At 45.7% G+C, this 18279-nt stretch overlaps 1 protein-coding gene and 2 long non-coding RNA genes across 6 annotated transcripts; all 3 read right to left on the reverse strand.

The window, feature by feature from the left end:
- Positions 1-628: 628 nt before the first annotated feature.
- LOC118164675 lies at positions 629-4231 on the reverse strand. Its single transcript, XR_004749601.1, has 2 exons — positions 1347-4231; positions 629-1311 (listed from the first exon to the last, which is right to left on the reverse strand). It is a non-coding gene; the product is annotated as an uncharacterized LOC118164675 (long non-coding RNA).
- Positions 4232-4270: 39 nt separating this feature from the next.
- Positions 4271-13926, reverse strand: LOC118164674. The gene is made up of 3 exons (XR_004749600.1): positions 13293-13926; positions 9917-10040; positions 4271-9246 (listed from the first exon to the last, which is right to left on the reverse strand). It is a non-coding gene; the product is annotated as an uncharacterized LOC118164674 (long non-coding RNA).
- A 1266-nt stretch (positions 13927-15192) lies between these two features.
- Positions 15193-18273, reverse strand: LOC118164672. Of its 4 annotated transcripts, none has more exons than XR_004749599.1 (2): positions 18131-18273; positions 15193-15929 (listed from the first exon to the last, which is right to left on the reverse strand). XR_004749599.1 is itself a non-coding variant. In XM_035322356.1 (2 exons), the coding sequence occupies exons 1-2, from the start codon at positions 16979-16981 to the stop codon at positions 15842-15844; spliced, it is 462 nt and encodes a 153-aa protein (XP_035178247.1). In that variant the 5' UTR covers positions 16982-17340; the 3' UTR covers positions 15193-15841. The 4 variants fall into 4 exon arrangements, 2 of the variants coding, with proteins under 2 accessions (XP_035178247.1, XP_035178246.1); XR_004749598.1 differs by lacking the exon at positions 18131-18273 and adding an exon at positions 16021-16160; XM_035322356.1 differs by lacking the exon at positions 18131-18273 and adding an exon at positions 16608-17340.
- Positions 18274-18279: the final 6 nt, after the last annotated feature.

The raw sequence follows: 18279 nt of genomic DNA on the forward strand, positions 1-18279 counted from the left end.
TCTGGGACTTGAAAAAGTCTTCAGAGTGTAATATATTAAAAAGGCTATGACTATGTGATAAACTAATGAATTTTACTTGACTTTCACCTCTCTGCAGTGGTGGAGTCAGTAGCGAAAACATAATCCATCTTTTCCCCATTTATCTCTTACCCCAAAAGTCTCAGAAACAAGAACCATCTGGCCCATTTTCAGAAGAAGTGAAGGTGGAGCAGAAGTTCTGAGCACTTCAGTACCCCATAACAGTCCTTCCCACAGCTGTCACACTTGCTGTGTTCATGCACTTTATTTAGTGAGGCATAGGCAACAGGAGCTCAGAAGTCTTTTTCCCTTAGGCTGTGGGATGTATCATGCCCTGAGATGAATCTGCTTAAAACATGATTGTGCAACATAGCTCTAGTTGTGTTTTAATTCCACCCTGAGTCATGACACTGTTAAGGGAAAAAAAAGGAAAAAAAAAAAAAAAAAAAAAAAAAAAAAAAGACGGCTAAGCAGTTTCAGAAAATTAGGCTTCAAATTCTGCTATTCATTCATCATAAATATATCATTATTCAATATAGTCACTATTGGACAAGGTAAATTGGAGTGCCCTAATTATGTTTTTCTATGACTTAACTTGTGTCTTTTTTTGCAATGTTTGTTTTGAGGATAATTGCAACCCCTTGGCACATTTGTACCCCTGAGTTATTGATACATACTCTTAAGCCAGAGGAGCAGAGTTTAGCTCAGGAAATACTTAGTGAGACTGCTTGTCAGAGAGGATTTTAAGCAAAAAACCTAGAGCAATTTTGTTGCTTCATACAAGTTTAAAATCTTTACAGAAATAGATGTTTAATTAATGAAATCTACACAACCCATGGCCAAGTGAGCAATAAGCTGTCAGTAAATTATCCTTAGCAGATGGAAGGAAAAAAATCCTGCTGTTATTGGAAGGGTGCTGAAGAGCATGTAAGAAGTGAATATTTGCTTTTCTCTAGAGTCCAGATTAACATCTAGTCAAAATCCATGTTCTTACTCTCTCAAATGGTCTGGGGTGCCTGGCTAACAATGTAGCTCCAAGAAACAGTAACCAATATTTTAGATTCATCTTGGGAAGCCTGAATTTCCTGTATAATATTACACAGAACAAGGTGCCTAAACACCTTTAAAAATATTGTATTACAGGACAGGCATATATTTTGCTAAGGAAGTGCATTGCCATCATGTACTTCTGTACGTTGTAGGTGTAACCCAGATCATGGGTGGGTAGCGGAGGCACACCAATACCCTTGCTGGGACTCTGCTGTTCCTTGTACTCTACCACAGAAAGACAGACTTTTTTCTCTTCATGACACCACAGAAAGACAGACTTTTTTCTCTTCATGACAGACTGAGAATGGGGTTGTAAAGAGTGTAACACAACTTTCGCTTTCTGCCTGTAAGCTTCAGCTATTGGTTGCAACAAAAATGTGAAACAGTCTTATTTTGCATGATTAAATGAAGATTGACACTAGATCAAGTTATTTGTTGAAAGTCTGTGATTTCACATAACTAACTATAGTTTTGAAGATAACAGTATTGTGCCCATAAATTACTTAGAAACACTTCTGTATTAACATGGAGCAGCCTTTGAAAAGCTACATGCTGAATACCCATTAGCTACATTTATGAACTTTGACACCATCATTTGCCAAATGATATTAATCTTTTAAGTCACCACAGCATATACAAACATTGGAATAGTTTGTTTTTTTTTTTATTTCTTAATCCTGAGAGATTTCAGGGATCATTCAAGGCATTGGTGAAAGTTTTTGAAGATGAATCATGTGCAAATAAAAGGACAGACAGATAGACAGCTACTCCATGTCTGGTGCCAGCAAACGTCCCCTCTCACATCCCAACCAACATGTTACAGACTTAAACCCATCAAACCTTACTGATAAGAAAGGTCCATGGTCCCTATGGGCCAGACTGCATGCCTCTGGCAGACTGGGAACCTGGAGCACTTCCTTCAATAGGTGCAGGATCAATCCCTAGGCCTGCTGCCAACTAATCTGGATGCTATTTTAACAGTTACCTGATGCTTCTTGAGACAAAATCCAGCTAGACAACAAGGTTCACTGACCACAAGTTCTTTAAAATTATATTTGCATGTATCTCCACATGAAAAAGATTTGCAACCTAAAAACTGGCCTAAAGCAGTTAGGCTTTTGGAAAGATTGGATCTAAATATCCAGTATCAAGTGTTGATTATTGTTAGTCTAGAGTGACACAAGCTTGTGCAGCTTATGAAAAATAAAAGGGTCCTAGAGTGTTAACTATCTCCAGAACCCCAGCAAAAAGGATCTTTGCTACTGTTGTCTTTCTGTACAAGCTTTATTCCTAACATGGTTTGCACTGCAGTTCACAAGTTTGCTAGCACTTTGAGACATCATTTGTATGAGAAATGCCAGACCTGGCAATGTGGTGATATAATACACTAATAAAGCAAATTCTGTGCAAGGTTCAATAGGAAAGAATTCTTATTTTATGAAGAATTTTTATTTAATATATTTTTCTTAAAAGCAAAGAAACTATATCACCCATAATAAATCACTCTTGGCACTCATTAATGACTTTGTTAACCATTCCCACCCTCTCTGTTTCTAAATTATGGAAACAAATTTTGGAGTGTGGTTTGAGGCAGTTGAATGCTCCATCATTCTGCTGTGAATCCAGAGAATTTTCTTAAACCTCTTGCACTATTTCCAAAAATGTTAGAAATACTTTCGTGGCAATGGAATACAAGAGGCTGTCTTTTTCTATAAAATACAAACATACTCACACATTTTCCTTCCTGATTTTCTTTGCATGTGTCAAAGTTAGGCAGGAATTCTATAGCACTTAGTAGTTGCTGATGTAGAAATGACTGCCAAATGAATGGTTTATACTGGAATATCTCATTATTTATATAAGTATGCTACAGTATGGACATTTAATTTAGTTCTCATTCCAAACCCATGGCAAGTCACTTTGACACCTTTAAGAAACATTTCACATATGGTAAGATGCAGCATTCAAAACTGTAAAAGGAAAAAAATATATATGTTACTCAAATTAAAGCAGAGATTTTTAAACGATCAAAGGAAATACTTCAATTTTGAGCTTACGCATCTCAGCCATTTACTCTTTAATAATTTTAATGGTGAATTATTATTTCTGGGAAATAAGGATGATACAGTAGGCTTGGGTGCTGGCTCTCTTCACCCTCAGAAGGGCAAAATTTTGCATACATTAATGGAAATGTTTGGTTTTTTTTTGATATGAAAAGTGAAAGCCTTCAAAGGAAGTTCTGATACATTGTGGGGCTGCTGCAGAGCTGAACATGAGGGAATCGAGGCACCAAGCCCAGGTACTGAGACAGCCAGGTAGGGATTTGGTACTGCACCTGCACTCCTATACCTGTCTCTTACCATCTTGTAGCCTTTCACTTCATGAATAAAATTGTCCAGTTTTAACCCCCACTCCATGCAAATATACCATTTTAGCTAAAATACATCTTTGCCATAAAACATTTGAATTAAATCAAACTACTTGTGTAATGGAACTGATTGGAAAGTAGCACCAAAGCTTGATTTACAGTGTAGGCTAGGTGTGGAAGTGTTTGGTTTCAAATCTGACAGTTTATTCAGAGCTTTTTCTGCACAACATGTGTGTTTGAGCCATAAAGTCTGGCTTTGGGGAGGCAACTGTCTGGGTACTACCAAGCTTTGGGGTGCAACAGAAGCACTTAATGATTTGTTGTGCTCCTCAACTATGGCTTTGAAACAAAGCAATAATGTCTTGCTACTCAGACAGCAGCAAACAGGCATGCACATGTGGGGAAAGACCCTATTTACAGCTAAATGCTTCTTCCAACACACTGTGCCTTGGGGGATTCTCACAAGAATAAGTAAGAGCCTTTCAGCACTTGCCACCAAGATGACAATGCACAGAGGTACCTGAGTTGTGTAGTTCTTGCCTGAGCCTGCAGTGGCCTGGTCTTGTGCAGGTTGTAGGTGGGCTCCAGGATCCACTGGGTTCTGGACATATGTATAAATGCATACACAGGAAAATGCAGATATCATAAAGTTATCAAAGATAAAGTGAAATTATTTTCTGTCTAGAAATAACTGTATATAACAAAAAAGTGTTTGATAAAGGGAAACTAAGAAATTGCCACTAAGACAAAGGCTTAAAAGACATGGAATACAAGTGGCTTAGGGACTGATTGTTCGTTTGTTTTGTCTGCCTTTAAAAAAAAAAAAAAAAAAAATCTTTGAAAAACTCTTTTGAAGAACAAGGGCTTTTAGCCAACACAAATATCAACAATATCCAGTGTTACCAAAATAAAGATGAAATGCTGTCAGTTATACGTTCTGATTTTTTTTAATCCCTTGTTCTTCTTTTCTCTACTTCTTTGGATCTGCCCTAACTCCTGTGTGCCCCCACTCTCCAACCTGCTGCTCACCCCTCCATTATAACCACAAGTTGCTCCCTTGACCCTAAGTGTGAGAATCAAGAGTATGTTTCAAGAGCATCTCAGAGGAAAGAGGTGAAAACAATAGCTGGACAGTTTTCCTACTTTTGTGCTTGCATGTGTTTGTCCTATAATATATTCTGTGTCCTTTCAAGGGCTGTGCACCCCCTCCTCATGCCAAGCCTCCCCCCTTTGGAGAAGCAGCCACCAGCCCCCTGCAGCACGTCGGGTGGCTTTGCAGCACTGTGAACTACAGGCGTACACAGGTGAACTCCAAGACATCCAGTGTGGTTGCCCAGCTCGGGGCCCCAAATTTAAAAGTCATCTAGAATCTGTAAGAAGGGGAGCTGTGCTTTTTCCAATGAGGCTTATGTGTGTCCTGAGCCAGAGAGTTTGTTACAAAACTGATATTTTAATGCAGTCTGTGAATGTTTGTGCTAAACGGAAAATGAAAGGGGACTACCCCACATTTAATGAAACAAAACACAAGTGAGTCAGTCTTTAAATCTTTCACCAGATAATTTCTCTCTCCTAATGTGCTCTTTCTATCCACTAATTTGACAGTGTGTTCTTTTAAATGTAGGTACCTGATCGATGTCCCTGTGTAAATTCATCTGGCTGATGAAACAAAACAGCAATACCTAACGACAATGTTTGGCACGGGTACAAAAACAATCAGTCTCTACCATTTATCTTGAGATTGCATGCAAAGTACTCTGAAATAAAAACACGCTACAACTCTTCTATTTTTTTATGTTGAAAGATTTAAAAAGTGTAATCCACATTAAGCTTCTACATTTCACCAGCCAAGTCAGACTGAAAAGTGTGTGCTTTTAGATGGTAATGGCACTATTGGTTGTTGCTTCTAACGCTGCAACTGTGTATTTTTATTTTTTTTCTGCTCTTCCTTATGGAATTCCTGAAAGTGATTTGCCAAATCATATGACGTTCAATTCATATAACATTCTTTTTCTCCTGTTTCTTAAGTGAAGGTATTAAGTTAAAACTTGAAGTGGAATCTCATGCGTTCACCTTGAGTGATGAAGAATAAACCAAAAAACAGAGATCTGAGCAAAGTTATAAATGGGCATTTGAGAAAGGCTTGGGTTATTCTTAATGTTTCTAAATCAGGCAAAATGTTTCCAGTATTTACAACTAAATCTATGTGCTGTATTTAGAGAGCACTTAACAGCTAATGATACAAGTTTTAAGTATTTAGTCAGTCACAAACAAATATATATTTATGTCTTCAAACTTTGTTCCCATTAGTTCCACTGAATATCCATTGAAAAATAAACTGAATATCTGCTGAAAACCAGCAGTGATTTCCATGCCTGGCAGAATCCTACTGGGCAAGGTTTTGAACTGACTTTTACTAAAACCACCTTCAGAATACAGCATCAGTTGATACATTGCTCTGGTTGCTCTATTTACAACATAAAGATTTCTAGTAGTTACTAGGCAAGTTGCTTAATCTCTAGAACCTTCTTCCCACCAAGCACATCATCTACCCAAGCCTATCTACCATGGTCCCTTTTCCTACTGCCCAGCCAAAAGGAAAAAAAGCAGTGAACTTTATCTTTTTCATACATTTTTAGGACCAGTCAGGGGCAGAGGAGAGGTAAATATACCCATATGCTTGTTTTCAGATTTATTTCAGCAGAGGACCTAATGGTGTGAAGGAGTGTCTCACGTTGAACAGTTTTCTCTTCGCTCTGGTACACTGGAGAGAACAACATTGCAGTCCCGAGTAAATATGTTAAGGAATATAGACACTGAGCTAGACACATGGTTGACTTTCTTCATGTGCTGAATCACCCTTGTCAGGAACTTCTTTAGAGACCTAATATGGCAATCTGTCATTCACAGAAAGGAGCACGTGGAGTGTAAAATGCTGTTACTGGAATTTATCAAGAGCAGCTTCCATAATCTGTTACACTGTAAAAATGTTCACATTTTAGCATGCCAAGGGAGCTCTAGCACTGATACCTTCAACAAATAGGAAGCACATGGTATATTAAGCTTGTTTCCTCTAGAGTCCACAGTTTAGTTTTAGAGAATACATATGAAGAGAAAATCCAGGCATCAGCTGCATAAGTTAAAAAGGCAAGGCCTTTTCTTGTGTGACTGAAGTGGGGAGTCACATAAAGCAAATGGACTTGTCAGTTTTCCTTTGCTCCTTTTTGTTTCTGAGGTTGAACCGCAGTCAGAAGATACCCAGAAAGTAATGTGATCAGTCAGTGATCATCTGTGCATGAAAAATACACGGTGTTGGAGTGAAGCAAGCAAAGGGGGATTTCATGAGCAAAGTTGTAAGGCCTTTCTCTAATAAGAAATCAGTTCAGATGATCATATTGCTTTGGTCTATCACCCAAACTCATCTGAGCCCTCAGTGAAGGTATTGTAGAAAATCCAATCTGTGTTTACATTCCTTTCTACCAAACCTTTCAATAAACCAGTTGACAATTAATGTATATACATATACTTTACACACAGATAAAGAACATATTATGTATTAACAGACACCTTCCTCCAGTACCTGTTTGCTGGCTCCAATTGCTCAGTAGCTCCACAACAACAGAATGTTTTTTGTAAACTCTGCTGCATGTTTCATTGTTTGTCAAAGAAATATATCTGGTGCAACCGTATTCAGAACTTTTACTTTAGCAAAAATCCCATTAATTTAATGAGAAGATGCAAAGACTAGGCCTTATTTATAAAAAGATTAAGTAAAGTCCATATATATGTGTTTGTGCATATGTATATTTAATGTATATATGCATACAACATACATAGGCACACACAAAGAAATTTTTCCTTTTCTTTCCCCTGGCTAATAAGTTAAATGGAAGTTTTGTAAGGAATGCAGGCTTGAATTCCTGCAAGTATTAACCCTGGGTTCCAGCTCTGAATTTGCTGTGATACCTTCTGTTGTTCCTTCATTTTAAAATAGTTCCTCCTAATTTACTGAGGATATTAGGTGCATCAAGCTGAACAAGACGAGTGTCTACTCACATATATGTATTTCCTCACTTAAAAAAGAAAACATGTCTGTATTTGCATTTCTTCATTTATCTGTTATGAATCTAAGCATTTTAGCACAGGAAATATTGGACAGTCTCACTCAAAAAGTTTCACCCAGCATGCAACTTACTATTCATTATTATTGTTAAATTGCATAGTTTTATTGTATAGCTTATTATGAAAAGATAGGATTGCTCAAGTGCTAACTTCTAATAGACATTTGGACAGACAGGGAGGCTAAGGAAACAAGGTCATGTGGTTATTTTGGTTTGTTGTACATGAGATGGTTCTTCTGATTATTACAGAAATCCATGTCCTCCCTTTTACACACTAATGAAAATTTTTAGAAGAAAATATTGAGAGATCTGTACATAATACAGATTTCATAAAACTATAAATTCTTGGCACACTAGTTAGACATTAACTTATGTGTGCCTAATCTGTATTTTTACTGGATTTCTCTATCCAAGAGTTCTGCTAGCTATAGATTACTTCCACACAGAGACACACATATCTGGGTGTTAGCATCTGTGCAAGATTTGATCAGTTGCATATTTGTCTGTGAATTTTCAGATGTGGAAAAAAAAAAAATCATATTTCTTGAGGACTATATAAGGCAATAGTTGAAGTCTTAACATGACATCATATTATTCAGCAGCAGAGTATCAACCTGCATCACCACACAGTACACTGTATCCAGCTGTTTATTTAACATATGGCAGGAAAAGTGCCTGCTTCATCAAACTCTACATGTAATGATCATCTAAACATTGCTGCTTCTATAGTGCATTGGAAAAGTTCCTTTTCTGCTCTAAATGGTTGAGTGAGGATGACATTATGGGTCTCCAGAGATCAGAATAAGACTTCTCAAAAGAAGAACGATGTACATCCGCTTTACTGTTGAAGGTTGCATAATACCGACCATATCTCAACACCTTTTGGAGTCCTAAAAGACTAGCCCAAAGGAAATACACACCAGGAACAAGATCTTGCATTTCTTTGATGCTTTCAGATTACTCTAGGAGACATAGCCAGAAAGATAAATGTTCATCGTCTTGTCCCCAAGGAATAGAAGCATTTTTAAAGAGTCATAATTAATAATAAAGTGACTCATCTTCCTAAGATGTCTGCCTGACATTGAAGACCAAAGTGACTTTGCATTGTTCTGTAACAGTTCCTCCTCATGAAAATATTACTCTTGCAATATTGCCAAGATTTGTGCCATCCTAAATGGTCAGTCAGTATGCCAGGTGCCTAATTGTAAGATGCCCGAGGGAAGTTCTTCAACACCACTGGAAAATTTCAAATATTTCTCTCGTAAGTCTCCTTCTATTAGTTCTTTCATGACAAAACCTCTTTTTCACCCTACTCTTTCAAGTTCTTCAGAATCCCAGTCCAGAGCTCACAGATCTATTGAGGTGCTTTCCATTAACTTGGGATATTTCCCCTATTACTTTTTACGCAAATACAAATTTTACAATTAATGTACAAAGCATCTTTAACAGGATGGAAATAGGGTCCGTCAATGGTCTCAGATTTCTTTGAGAGGTAGATTACTGAATCAACATAAAGGCTTTGGTCAGCTGAGTTTGAAACACCTAGACAGATTTCTCGAGAATGTGAAGCAAATTATAAGCTCTCTAATTACCTGAAAATAATTACAGTGCTTTACATTTATATTACACACTTCTGTCTTGGAGTTGGCCATGGCTTATTGATCCAACAGAGATGTGCATATCCTTTTTCAGCTAGAGGAAAAAAAAAATACATGACTATTGCCTTTAAAAATTAATCTGTGAAAATAAAATGCTCCTGGCTCCTCCCTCCCTGTTTGTAGCTCCTGGCCACAGAGGATTTTGAGGTGACCACAGGCACACTCTTTCTCCTTGACCTCTCCCTAGCTGAAACTTTCCCCCATGATGTAGCCTCCACATACTTTCTGCAGCTGTAGAGAAAAGAGATGTTTTATGGACCGAATTCATCCTCTCCCATCCCTCCAGGAGTCTTTCACCCAGCTGAAGACTTCATCCCATTTAAGGCCAGAGATCACTGCAGCCAGTCTGGGCTGGCCTCCAGCAGTCCCAGGATCATTTGTGGTATCTACAGCCTCCTCTGGGATGTCGCTGGGACTGTGTTTGCTTCTTTTGTTTTGCAGTCTGTTTATTCTTTTTGCTCTGACCCATTACACTAATGGTCCCATTTCTGTTCTCTCTAGTCAAATGTCTCAAAGAGCAGTTTGATGAGTTAGGAGAACCATCTTCAGGAACAGCCCTCTCATTACTGAACTCATACTGCTTGTTCACCTCTGCCAGCCAGAAGTCTGGCATCCAATTTGGCACGGAGCACTTTTCCTTCCCTTATGTACATTAAACATGCTTATTACACTCTAGCTTCCACATCATAACTCAAGTAACTCACCCAATTATACCTCTTTACTTTCTTCTCTTCTTGGAAGCTGAAGCTCACTTCTTTATGATGACTATAAGGCCCAGATCCCAGAATTCTTCCATGCATGCCAAATGCTGCTGCCAACCTTCTTCCACTTGAAAATAAACATGAACATAACACCCTCATCCAAAAGTGTATTTGTTTCAGGATGCTGATCAGAGAGAAAATAAAATAAAATTAAATAAAATAAAAAAGAAGAAAGAAAAATCATTTTAGTCTGTAAAATTCTTCCTGGGCTTTGTCCAGTTTATCTCATGCTCTATTCCTTTCTTCCACCAGATCTCTTATGTGACTGAAACCAAGAGGACCTCATAATTAAGGAAATGTTTATCAGGTTAAATTACTGTGATGTGGTTATTCTACTGTTTAGTTTTTTTTTAAATGACAATCTCAGTTTTTCCCTGAAGTAAAATTAAACAAATCTTAATTAAAACAGTTAGACATATATAAATACACATAAACATACACATATATGTATATATATATATACACACACTGTAACAAATATTTTCCTGATTGTTTTCTGGCTGTAGAAGGTAGCAGATATACAAAAATTAAGAGGTAGTTATACAAGAATCCCATGCTTTGCAACTCTCGGTCACTCAGTGAAATCTTTAGCCCTACATTAAATATCTGGTGTTCCTCTGCAACTTATGGGGAGAATGAAACTACTGGAAATTACTTAAGCACTGACTAAACTCTGTTAGAAGAATGAAAAAACAAGGAGTCTTAAGAAGGTAGGACTCAATAAGTCCCTTCTTGCAAAGATGGTTAAAATGTGTCCCTATTGCTAAGCGAAACATGGCTAGGAACAATTCTCTAGCCCTCAGACTAGGTCAGTTGGTCTTTGAATTCCAAGTAGTGCCTCTGTGGTTCAAAAAATATAAATTATTTCCTGTGGGTTTTTAGTTCTGAGTATTAGAGATAATATAAATGATGCAATGTAAATTATTCAAGTGATATTTTAATAGCATGAAGCACTGTTAGTGTGGACTGACAGCATAGAGGAGTACTTGGGACTGCAAAAATTCCTGGGATAGTGTTGGAGGACTGGAATAGCATGGGATTGAGGGAGCCAAACAAGGTACAATCTAGTATAGACAGCACCTTGGGAACAATCAGTGATGGGCACGGCACACCCAGCCACTGCTGTAGAGAGATGACAACCAAAGCTATGCCTGGGAACATGCTGGCAGCCAAACGCAGCACTCAAGCTCATGCCCCTCAGTGCAGTATGCAGCGGTGGTGTCCACTGCTGCTGGTATCTGCTTCCAGGAGAGAGGCTGTACCATCACACACCTGACCATGCACAAACGACTAGGCTGTTGAAGAAAATAGAAAAGGGTATAGCAGCTGAGTAGAAGATTATTTCTTAACCAGCAGGTTATAGAGCCTTAGCCTTTTCTGCTTTAGTAGCTTAACTGCCTGAATCCAGCATTCACTGGACTGGCCTTTTCTGCATATTAAATAATCAACAAAGTCAATATTAGACTAGTCTTAAAATTGTCTGTTTAGAACAAAGATAAAACTGATGACAAAAAAAATAAAAATAAAAATAAAAAATATTTAAAAAAAAAAAAAAAAGCTATAAAAAGCTGTAATGAAATAGGTCACTAGGTCTGTTTAAATTACATAACATTTCTGGGAATTAAAAGGTCCACGGTGCACTTGAACTGATTCAAGAACCTATGAAATAAAGGGGAGAAGACAAAGGGCAGAGACAGAATTAATCCAGGAATGGGGAGGCTTAAACAATCCAGGAGGAAAATACAGAACATTTTCACAAATTCAGAAGTAGCAAATTATCCACTGGACAGTGGATCGGCTTTACACTGCTGTTAAATTATCTAAACTGTCTAACTTTCCACAAAGCTTTTCCTTGTAGTTTTGATCTGTGTACAAAGTTTCTGAGAGAACTGGAAGACATGACAAACAAAAAAAATTGCACTTCCTAATTTCTGTAAAAAATGCAATGTTCTTACTCCTTACAAAATTTGGGGGAGTTAAAACAAATTGAACGTATTGTGACATTTTATGAAGTTTTTCCCTTGCACATAATAATTCTCCTGTTTTTTACTGATAGAGTCTTGCTTGGTTTTATTTATTCACAGCGGCAAATTATAGAAATTATTTAAAACGGGAAATAAATCCACAGTGAAAGCAGATTTCAGGTAAGTCAGTTAGTGTTCTTTGACACTAATATATCCGTGAGCATTACTTGCTATCGCTGCCTTGCATTTCAGCCTGTCCCAGTGCTGCAGTATCTGACCGGTAGGTGTGTTTATGGGCACATTGCTCAGTAGACTACGGAAGAACACATGCAAGGTCTTGCTGCAGTGAAACTACAGTCCAATAGGTCCATAAATACTGGTTGCTCCCCGATCCTTGCCGAGGATACTTCTTTCAGGGAGCAGCCTTAAGATGGGAGTGGGAGATGCTCTGGGAACTGCTCGTCTCGCTTTTGCCGTGCGAGGGGTGCAGGAGAGGGTGGGACTCCTTGCGACTCCCTGGGACCACTGTGCCCGAGGGGGTACATCAGCCCGTGGTAGGGCCGGGCAAAAAGAGAAGACCACGAAGGATTTCTGGCCGTGGCCACGACGTGCGTGAGCCACCTGGGGCACGGCGCGGGGTCCGTTTTAGGCTCCTGCAGCCGCCCGTCCGGAAGCCGGCGGGACAGCAAGGACGAAGCCTTGCATCCTCTCTGCAGCGCTGGGAGCTGAGGCTTAGAGCCCTCTAGTGAGATTTCTCGGAGCGGATCTCCCCCTCCGGCCCTCTGGGGCCCGCCTCGACGTCGCCCGGGTTCGGGGGGCCGGTTTGCCTCGGATAGGGGAGATGAAAATCCCACTGGCACGGCAGGAGGCGGCTCGAGGTCTGTTTCCCTCGGGGCGACGCCCTCCCAGAAATGCCCCGACCTCTCCCCCAAGCCCTAGGGGTCCCCCAGCCCGAGGGCGGGGGTCGCAGGGCCACCAAGCAGGAGACGGGTACGGCCAAGGCCCTGAAGATGTCAGCTGCCTGGGGAGGGAGGGCAGGAGAGGAAGGGCAGCCTGTTCCTAAAAATACTCCTCGGTTACATCCCTGTGAGCCAGGGATGGAGATGGTAACAAAAATGCCTTGAATCAGTAGGAGCAGCGAACAATCTTCGTGCTTTTCCTCATCATCTTGGAATAATCAGTGGAATTAACTGAGGTCGAGGAAACAGGCTCTTGGGTTAGTTGTGGGAGGCTGTGAGAATAGGGGGCAGCCATTAAAAGAAACCTGATCGCTATTCATCAACTCGGAAGAGGGGAAAGGAGGAGGAAAAAAAAAAAAAAAAAAAAAAGAGTGCGTGGCTCGAGCTCATACCAACCTGGTCTATCTCTGATCAAGAAGATCCCTGGAAACAAGAAGTTTACAAATATTGTCAAATTGATGCTTGTAGTGTGATTTAAGTTGTCAATCCTGCAGAAGCCCACCAGAACTTTGGACGCAGTGCCCTGCATTTCTGGCTAGTTATTGCCAATCCCCTAAGGCAGAAAGCTCCCTCTCCTTATTTTAACCATATGTGCCTTTTGTTGTTGTCTTGTCTGTAAAGCTCTCCGCTCAGTCCCCCCATGCCGCGGAGCATCCGAGGAGCTGCCCGGAGCCGGCAGCCGGGCGGGGGCTGGCTGGGCTCCGGCCGCCCCCCGACGGGGGTCCCACCGCCGCGGGACCGGTGCTTGGCTGTGGGACAGGGGGAGAACCCCAAATCAGTATTGGTGCTGGGGATGAGGGTGAAGGAAGCGAAAACCCTGAGCCCCGCACCCGAGATCGAGAAGGGGGAATGTGAAGATAGTGGGGCGGCGGGGGGGGCGGCTTTAGGGTTTGTGGGGAGGCTGCAGAGCCTGGAGAAGGGGGCAAGGTCCCCCGAGACCCCCTCGGACAGCCCTCCGAAGCCGTCCATCTCCGTGAAAAATGCGCAGCCGCTGCTCGGGGCCCCCCGTCCGGGCACCCCGGCGCCCCCGCCCCGCCCGGCCCCTCTCTTAGCATAATCGAGTTACCCGCTACATAGCTGGCATCCTCGGCGGCTCCCCCTGAGGAACAGCGCGCAGCTCGCTGCAAAAAGCTTCCAGTTCTTCCCCTCGCCCCAAATCACGGAACAACAAGCTATTGTTGTTTGTCTTAATTTCGTTATTCGCGGTGATCCCGGTCATGTTTTCATTTTCGGTCTCGGCAGGATCTCGGGCTCTCTACGTGCCATCTGCGACGGGCTAGAGCCCGTTTTGTTTTGAAACAAAACGCTGAATTCAATACACGCGGGAATAAATCGCACGGGGGTGGGGAGGGAGGCTGCAAACTGCCGCCGTGGGGCCCGAAACGTGTGCGACGGGGTGCCCCGGGAAGGGTGCTGAGCCCTGCCTGGGATGGAGGGGGGGAGGGATGAGAAAGGAGGACAGACACGACACGTAGGCCTGGGATCCTGGCAAGGGTCCTTACGATTCATAAAAAAGATAGCAGGAAGAGCAGGTTAACTGCTGGAGGGTTGCGTCCACGTCAGAGTTGCCTGGTTTTAATGGGAAGGCATATTGTGTTATATTGTGTTCGCTCCCCCCCCCCAGAAAAAAATAAAATAAAAAAATAAAAGGAAATAAACGAAAACTTGGAGCTGTTTGTCGCTTGCTCTCCCTACAGTCCTTGCTACGGTAGTGGACACGTGTAGGCAAGATGTGAGGATTGCAAGGGTTTATCGTTTTCTCACTACCAGCGCCGTGAAAAGCGTCCCACCGACAGCCTCCGTCTCCCTCCCTCCGTCCCCACGCAGGGAGCTGAGGCCGACGGCAGGAGCGTGTCGTGGGGGCTTACCATCGCGACAGCCACCGCTCTGCCTCCTGCCTCTCCCGGTGCCCCCTAAGCACAGGCGTTTACGCCTGTGTAAAATGAATAAGCTGCGGGGCATGGCAGGGGGGCACAGGGGCCGCAGTTGGGGGAACGCGGGGAAGGCTGCAGTCAGAAGGCTGGGAGGCTCAGTTGCTGTGTGTCATGGTGCGGGCCCGCAGCCTCCCGTGCAGGCTGATGTCTCGAAGGAGACGGTGGAGGGACCGCCGAGAGGAAGACTCTCAGATAACCACAGCGTTGTCCTGGCACTCGTTAATGGGCATAAGGCAGTAACGTGCAATGAAAAGCTCCCAGGAAGGGACACGCTCAGCCCCCCCTTCCTTCAGCAAGTCCTCGCCCTGGTTAATAACAGGAGCGTTACGAGAAAATAAATAAATAAATAAATAATAAAAAAATTTCCTCCTATTTCACAGCCACTTGCGCTGACACTGGAGGTCCCGCACGCTGCCTAGTGCTTGGCAGTGACTGTTCGGAGGACCGGAGGGGCCAAACCTCTGATGAGGGTGCCCTGGGGACAGTCACACCGCTTCCCCGGCCGGGGCTGGGATGAACCCGGGGCTCCTGCGCCGGGCACGGCGGGGCCGGGCGGCAGCGGCGCCGGGCGCAAGTTTGAGGCAGCCCAGAAAAGGCTTTGGCTGCGGCTGCACGGAGACACCCCGAAAAATGTTCCCGTCGGACCGGGGGCAGACGTTACCAGGCGATTGCCTCTTGCTCTGAAATATAACTGCAGTGAACGAGCTTTTTTGCACATGCCAGAAAAGCTCCTCGCTTGATCGTTTGATTCCCTCGCAACTTGACTCGCCCCGTGCCGGGGCTCCGCAGCCAGTATCTGCTCCCTCTTCTAGCACTAATAGGAAGATTTTCCTTGCCCCAGAGTTAAAAGCAGTTACAGAGCAGTGGGATCCAGCTGTCCCTAATTTCCAGTCGCTCTGGGAAGCGACGACACACGCCGCCCGGCCACCGCCGCCCGAAGTGAAAGCGCCTGCGGAGGGGCTTGCGTGTATGGTCCGTACTCACATTTTAGGGAGCTAAGAAGAGACTCTCTCAGAGCTCCGTCCACGCAACAGGTTTTGACATCTCCTTTCCGGCTAGGGCGAACAGCTGCTCCCATTCAGCCTCCGCCGCTGTGGTTCTGAGATGGAAGGAGAGGAAGCGAAGTCAGGTAGTTGGTAAACGTGCAGCGACAGAGCGCGGTAGCACGGAGGCGGGAGGGGAGCCCAGACCTCAGCAGCTCTTTTGTCTTTTACCACGGCCCCGGCCGCCGAAGGGAGCGGGACGGCGCCGGATTCTCCCTTCCGAAAGGCGCCCGGTGTGAGCGCAGAAGTCGGGGGTGCGAAAGGGGATCCGTGCTTCCCGGGGGTGGGAGACGGGATCTGTGTTTCCCTCGCCGTGTCTGTTCGAAGGAATATTTTTAAATCGGATCATCTCTCCCACCCCGCGGCCGCCCGCTACAGCCCCAGCTGCGCCCCATCCTCCGCTGCGGCCGAGCGGGAAGCGCGGAGAGTGGGACGCGATCGTTTCCAAACGAGCACGGTTTGAATCCCGCAGGAATCGGCCCGCAGCAAGGCGCTGAGCGGCCGAGTGCTCATTCTGCTCGGAGGGGAGGGAGACTGGCGCACGGGGGCTTTACGGCCCCGCCACCGACGTTCCCAGATTCGTTGGAAACGAATGCCCTGCAGAGGAAGCCCCCACTTTGCTCTGCGCCCCCGGGCGAGCCGAGGCGGGGGCCGCCCGCTTTCCACGGTTTCTGCACGGCTGCGGAGAGGCTCGCACAGGTAGGCGGGCATCGGGCTTCCGAAAAGGGGCTCACTCGAAAAACTCCGCACGCGGCCGGTGGGTGCGCACAGGCGCCCCGACGGGTCGGGCTTTGGCCGCGGCTGAGCCGCTGCCCTCCTTCGGCCCCAGCTCCCTCCCCGAGGGGGCTTCGCCCGCTGCCGCCCGGCCTCTCCAGCCTCTGGCCCGGCCACTCCGCAGGGCCCGGGGGCTCCGGAGAGTCGGACTGCGGGGCGGGGAGCCGCGGCGGGGGCTTCCGAGATCTCGCCGAGCCCCTGAGGCGCAGGGGAGCAGCTGGGGGGCTGTCAGAAAGGTGGGAGCGCACGACGGCAGAGCCGTGCTGGTGGGGCTGCAAATGGCGTCGGAAGAGCTTGTTGGCCGTTGTGTTATTTCTCCCCGAAAACGGAACATTTCGGGCCGTGAGATCAGCCCTGGGGCCACGCACGGCGGCGGTGAGCATCCGAGGGGCTCCCCCCGAGCGCCTTCACCTGGGCTCCCCCCGGAGCCTGCAGCCGACCCCCGAGGGCGCTTCCCCAGGGCGCTGCGGCTGCCCCCGGGCCCGGCAGCCCAGCCGGCCGGCTCTCGCTTCGCCCACACCGAGGGGACAGGAGAGGACAGGAGGTGACAGGGGACCGCGCGGTCATGCCGAGTGTCCCCGGCCTTTACGCGTGTCCCCCGGGGCGCAGCACCCCGGCACGGGGCTGGAAGCGGAGCAAAAACCGACGCCGGGTTCCGGCGGGGAGAGGCGAGCGGCAGGGCCAGGCGGACATGGCTCGAGCCCTACCAGCAGCCGGTCCCCGCTCCGGGCAGGTACGGCCGGCGTGTAACGGGATCCCGGGTGGGAACAGGGTCTCTATTGTACGCGGGAGGCCCCTTCCCCAGAAAGCTCGCCGCCAGTTGCTGCTGGGCGCTGGGGAGGGGACGAGGCAGCTCCTGTAGCAGAGAACTCGCCGCGAGGGCCGGGGGAGGGGGGTGGGTGGTTCCCCCCAACGGGACCGGCGGGGCCCCGACGGGGCGGCGGCTCCCCGCTCCCCTGCTGCCGGTGGGTGCCCGCAGCGTCAATCACGGTGGCAATTTCTCCCTCGCTAGCTAATATCTCAGCTCGCAGGGCCGCCTCTGAGTGGATCTGAGCAATCTGTCAAGCCAGCCGGGGAGCCACCTCAAAACAGATCGGGTTACCCCTGATTGACAGCGTCACCATGGCAAATAATTTGACTAAAACTATTGTCTTCTCCTGGCAGTCCCCGGGTCAGATAACCGGACCAATCACAGCGCGGATAATCACTTTTCATGCCAGCTTAGAATAATATTATTAAAAAAAGGGGGAGAGAGAGAGAGAGAGAAAGAAAGGGGGGAAAAACTCCGAGAGAGAGAGGAGAGAGGGAGCGGGACTTTACCACTATATTATGTGGGATCTTTCGGTGGAGGGGGGTGGGGGGGAAGCAGGGAGATCCCAAACCGGCGGCCGAGGGGGGTGGGGGTGGGAGAGCCGCGGCCGCTGCGAGCGCTGCAGATAGGAGACAAAAGAGGCACAAAGTTCCTCTCGCAACTCGGACTTACAAAAAGGAGGCGGCCGGGGGAAAACGCCCTCCTCGCTCGGGCTCCCGAGGCTTTCTCCTCGCTCCTCGCCTTTTTCAAGCCTCTGCCTCGCCGGGGCCGGGCGCCGCCGATGGCCGCGGCCCCCCGCGCCCGGCCGTGACCCCCGCCGG

The sequence above is a fragment of the Oxyura jamaicensis genome, chromosome 3, assembly GCF_011077185.1.
Source record: "Oxyura jamaicensis isolate SHBP4307 breed ruddy duck chromosome 3, BPBGC_Ojam_1.0, whole genome shotgun sequence".
Classification (NCBI taxonomy): domain Eukaryota; kingdom Metazoa; phylum Chordata; class Aves; order Anseriformes; family Anatidae; genus Oxyura; species Oxyura jamaicensis.